Raw genomic sequence first — 2,500 nt, 5'->3', positions numbered from 1 at the left:
CCCCCTCTCTCTTATTCTCTCTCTCTCTCTCTCTCTCTCATTGTGTCTCCTGCCCCCCTTCTCTTTATTCTCACTCTCTCTCGCTCATTGTGTCCCCTGCCCCCCCCTCTCTCTCTTCTTCTCATTCTCTCTCTCTCTTTCTCATTGTGTCCCCTGTTTCACCCCCTCTCTCTCTTTATCTGTCTATATCTCTTTGTCTCCTTCTGTCTGCCTCCCTCTCTCACTCCTCCCATCTCTCTCTCTATCTATCTATATCTCTCCTGTCTCTTTCTCTCTGCCTCCCTCCCACCCTCCCTCCTCCCTCCTCCCTCCCTCCCTCCCTCCCTCCCTCCCCCTCTCTCTCTCCCTCCCTCCCTCCCTCCTTCCCCCTCTCTCCCTCCTCCCCCCCTCTCTCTCTCCTGTTCTTTCTCTCCCCTGCTCTCCCCTCCCCCCTCCCACCTCCCACCTCCCCTCCCCACCTCACCTCCCCCCCACCTCTCTCACTCTCGTACATAACCACACTATTATACTTTTATACTCGCATCAAACGCATTACCGAAGCATATAACAGCCATGCAACTTACGTGATTGAGGTGTTGTATGATACCAGGTCACGGGTGTCGCCTTGCTCGCCCCCGTGATGATACAGGTGATGTTGATGTCACTCCCCGCCTTCATGAACACGGCGCTGGTGCCAATGATGGTGGCACGTGGCACTGTGGGAAGAAACGGAGGATTAGCGAAAGAGGGGGGGGGGATGTTTAGATTCTGGTATCGTGGCACTGTGGGAAGAATCGGAGGATTAGCGAAAGAGGGGGGGGGGATATTTAGATTCTGGTATCGTGGCACTGTGATATCGTGGCACTGTGGGAAGAATCGGAGGATTGGTTAGCGAAAGAGGGGGGGGGGAATGTTTAGATTCTGGTATCGTTGTTATTTGTTATTTGTTTTCGTTGTTATCTTCGGAAATGGTGTTATTAGTATTGGGATGGTTGTAGTAGTATCAGCTTTATCATGTTACCAATATTGTTATTATCATCACTATCATTATCTCTATGACTGCTACTATTATTCTTATCGTTATTTGTACTCATATTTGTATTATTATTGATCATTATGATAAACATCATTATCATTATGATGATCATCATTATCATTATTGTTATCATTATTATTGTTATTATTATCATCCTCATCCTCATCCTCATCCTCATTGTTATCTGTATCATAATCATTTTCCTCCTCCTCCTCATCATCATCATTGTTATCATTATCATAATCATCATCATCATTGTTGTTATTATCGCCATCGTTCTTATAAACGTTAGCAATAATTAGCATTACCATTATCATCATTGCTGTTACTACCATTATTTTTGTTTTTATTATCGTTATGATTACCATTATACTTGTTCCCATTATCTAATTCCATTCCATTTAAGTCGTATATGTCTTCTTTTACATTTAAAAATTTTCATACTTTCATTTTTAATTTTGCATAATGAAGAGAGAAAATAGGACTGGCGAATGAATGAACAAAAGAGAGCGCAAAGGTGTGTGTGTGTGGGGGGGGTATTCTCCTTTCAGTCCTTCTTTTTCATATGAATACATTAGCTTAAAAAAAAAAAAAAAATATATATATATATATATATATATATATATATATATATATATATATATATATATATATATATATATATATATACATATTGTCTTTAACCCTTAAGTCTGGCGCTGCATAATCTTAGATGTAATATATAACACTGATAATGAGATGATATTTGATAATCGTAAACGGGGTCCTCGACTTACGACTGTTCCTACGATGGCGTCGTAACCCGAATATGGACGTAAGTCGGAACACACCTAAATACAGTATATGTACGTACGTATATAAGCACCGAAGTTACTCACATACGCTGATGCAGTATGTATACGTGTATTAAAGTCATAATCTAAAACATAACAAGACACTTCTATGACGTACATGAAAACATTAATAGAGCTAAAGGAACACATGGAAGACAAATTGTAAATATTGTACATGATTTATAACGTCGTATACACGAAACGTCGAGACCCCCTGTACATGCATATATATATATATATATATATATATATATATATATATATATATATATATATATATATATATATATATATATATATATATGTGTGTGTGTGTGTGTGTGTGTGTGTGTGTGTGTGTGTGTGTGTGTGTGTGTGTGTGTGTGTGTGTGTGTGTGTGTGTATGTGTGTGTGTGTGTGTGTGTGTGTGTGTGTCCAGTACTTGTATACACTCTCATATAAGCAGATTGAAACACATATACACGGATCTAAACTCACACAATTCTCTCAGTCGGTAAATTGGAATTCTACATCTTCAAAATATTCAGTGATCAAGAAACAAATTACCCTTTGCAATATGCCGTATTACTAAGGAAAATGCATCACGTGTTAATTACTTGACATTGTGACTAGTGACGGTCCAATCAATCTCTGTACTTTCCTCCCTGCGCAA

The 2,500-nt window shown here is 39.3% G+C and overlaps 1 protein-coding gene across 1 annotated transcript in view; it reads right to left on the bottom strand.

Moving 5' to 3' along the window:
* The window catches only part of LOC138862045 (uncharacterized), a 146,829-nt gene that overhangs the window by 4,453 nt on the left and 139,876 nt on the right, over positions 1 to 2,500 (bottom strand). Inside the window, exon 4 of the mRNA XM_070123221.1 lies at positions 564 to 695. Within this exon, the coding sequence (XP_069979322.1) occupies positions 564 to 695 (132 nt within the window). The remainder of the gene's footprint in view (positions 1 to 563; positions 696 to 2,500) is intronic.

This window comes from Penaeus vannamei, chromosome 1 (assembly GCF_042767895.1).
Source record: "Penaeus vannamei isolate JL-2024 chromosome 1, ASM4276789v1, whole genome shotgun sequence".
Classification (NCBI taxonomy): Eukaryota; Metazoa; Arthropoda; class Malacostraca; order Decapoda; family Penaeidae; genus Penaeus; species Penaeus vannamei.
Note: the sequence above shows the minus strand (reverse complement) of the source record. Positions and strands in the feature narration are given on the sequence as shown.